General features: G+C 49.7%; 1 protein-coding gene across 1 annotated transcript in view; it reads right to left on the minus strand.

The window, feature by feature from the left end:
• ZNF341 (zinc finger protein 341) overlaps positions 1 to 2,511 on the minus strand; it is a 58,260-nt gene that overhangs the window by 46,882 nt on the left and 8,867 nt on the right. Inside the window, exons 2-3 of the mRNA XM_037734439.1 lie at positions 1,752 to 1,862; positions 656 to 852 (exon numbers count right to left, since the gene is read on the minus strand). Coding sequence (XP_037590367.1) covers positions 656 to 852; positions 1,752 to 1,862 — 308 coding nt within the window. The remainder of the gene's footprint in view (positions 1 to 655; positions 853 to 1,751; positions 1,863 to 2,511) is intronic.

Below are 2,511 nucleotides of genomic sequence, written 5' to 3' on the forward strand. Positions count from 1 at the left end.
TTTTTTTTTGAGACGGAGTTTCACTCTTGTTACCCAGGCTGGAGTGCAACGGCGCGATCTCAGCTCACCACAACCTCCGCCTCCTGGGTTCAGGCAATTCTCCTGCCTCAACCTCCTCAGTAGCTGGGATTACAGGCACGCGCCACCATGCCCAGCTAATGTTTTTTTTGTATTTTTAGTAGAGACGGGGTTTCACCATGTTGATCAGGATGGTGTCGATCTCTTGACCTCGTGATCCACCCGCCTCGGCCTCCCAAAGTGCTGGGATTACAGACTTGAGCCACCGCGCCCGGCCTCGTTTTAGATTTTTAAAATAATAATATATTATCTACTTATTACACAACTTGATTTTTCATACAACACCTTTTACCTGCTATATAGTACTTATTCTTCCTGCTCACCTCTTCACAGAGCCCTTCCCCAAGCACCATAGGCAATATGGCAAAACCTCCCACCCCCATCTGGCATCCCCTATCTCTGCATTTAACATGCTGAAAATGTACATGTGCACCATCCAACCCACCCCACTCCACAAGGGCAGTGACTTGGTCTGCCTTATCCATCGCTATAGCCCCAGTGCCCGGCACAGTACCTGAGCATGATAGGCACTCAAAAGAGACATGTTGAATGAATGAATGAACAAACAAATGAATACCTGGCGATTGGTAGGAGGCGGGGCCTGCTGGACCGCTGTGGGGGCTGCTGACGGTGTGTAGATGCTGTTGGTGGCCAGCGAGACTGTGGCCAGGGTGGGGGTGTGCCCCTGGCACTGTTCCCGCTTGTGGGTCATAAACGCTGGCAGTGAGTTGAATTGCTTCTTACACTTCCCACAGAGAAAGACATCCTCGTCATCTGGGGTCATACCCGAAGGGTATTGGGAAGAGGCCACAGACAAAGGTAAAATAATGAAAAAAAAGCAAGAACATGTCAAGGGGCATCACAGTGTGAAACTGAACTGTGCTGACCACAGGAGCAGCAATCTGGGTGACACGCAGGTGTCAGGCATCAACCATGTGCTTCCTAGGAGCTTTCAAAACCACACAGGTGGCCAGGTACAGTGGCTCACGCCTGTAATCCCAGAACTTTTCGAGGCCAAGGAGGGTGGATCACCTGAGGTCAGGAGTTCAAGACCAGCCTGGCCAACATGGTGAAACCCTATCTCCACTAAAAACACAAAAATTAGCTGGACATGGTGGTACGTGCCTGTAGTCTCAGCTACTCGGGAGGTTGAGGAAGGAGAATTGCTTGAACCTGGGAGGCAGGGGTTGCAGTGAGCCTAGATCATGCCACTGTACTCCAGCCTGGGGGATAGAGTAACTCTCTGTATCAAGAAAAATAAATAAATAAAAGAAGGCGGCCCTTACAGGCCTGGTCTGTAAACAGGAGAAATTCATGCTCAGCCTATTATTTCCACAGAAGAGAGGCCGAAAAATCACTTCCAGGGCAAAGGCACAAACATTGTTGTAAGGCAGCGGGGCCCTTAGCCACTCCCTGCACCATGACCCCATCTCCCCACGTTTACTAAGCAGTTGAGAGCTGGTGTCCTCAGAGCTAAGCAGAGAAAGGCGTCAGCGCAGAGAAAGGCGTCAGCCCAGAGATCCAGGCTGGGAGGTAGAGGAGAGGGTTCAGACACCAGAGCATGTCCTGGGGCCCACAGCAGGCATTTTACTCCCACTGCCCAGCATGAGCTCCACCTACTCTTCCTGGGGAGCCACTCACCCTTCCACTGGTGAACTTGAGCAGATACTCACCCAATGGCTGGATAGCAGGGGGCGCATTGACACTCTGGCCTGTTGGATCAGGGACTGCTCCTTGGCCATCCAATAATGATTGGACAGCCAGAACAGTCTGATTGTCCATTCCTGAAAAAAGAAATGCAGCCTCTTTGGAAGGCAGGCCCTGCATCGTGCTCTGACATCACCCTTATAAGCCAGACCTACATCAAAACCCCTGTGGCGGCTGGGTATGGTGGCTCACACCTGTAATCCCAGCACTTTGGGAGGCTGAGGTAGGAGGTTGCTTAAGCAACCTCAAGGGAATGGCTAAGGGCCCCGCTGCCTTACAACAACTACCAGGAGTTTAAGACCAGTCTTAGTCAAAAATGACTACCCAAAAAGAAAAAAAAAAAAAAGCCAGGAGCAGTGGCTCACGCCTGTAATCCCAGCACTTTGGAAGGCCGAGGTGGGTGGATCACGAGGTCAAGAGATGGGGACCATCCTAGCCAATATGGTGAAACCCCATCTCTACTAAAAATACAAAAATTACACCCTGTCTCAAACAAGACAAAACCCTGTGGCAAAGACGGCTGACTATGCCCCAATATACATTCTCTCCTATTTCCATTGTGATAGAACCCAAGATTTTGGGATGGAAATGTGGCCCCCCAAATAAAGATTACACTTCCCAACCTCTCTTACAGTTAGGGAATAAGTTCTGGTCAAAGGAATGTAAATGTGCTGTATGGCTGCTTCTGAGAAGTTTTCTTTTCTTTGTTTTTTTTTTTTTTTTTTT

Source organism: Cebus imitator, unplaced genomic scaffold (assembly GCF_001604975.1).
Source record: "Cebus imitator isolate Cc_AM_T3 unplaced genomic scaffold, Cebus_imitator-1.0 Scaffold18, whole genome shotgun sequence".
Taxonomy (NCBI): domain Eukaryota; kingdom Metazoa; phylum Chordata; class Mammalia; order Primates; family Cebidae; genus Cebus; species Cebus imitator.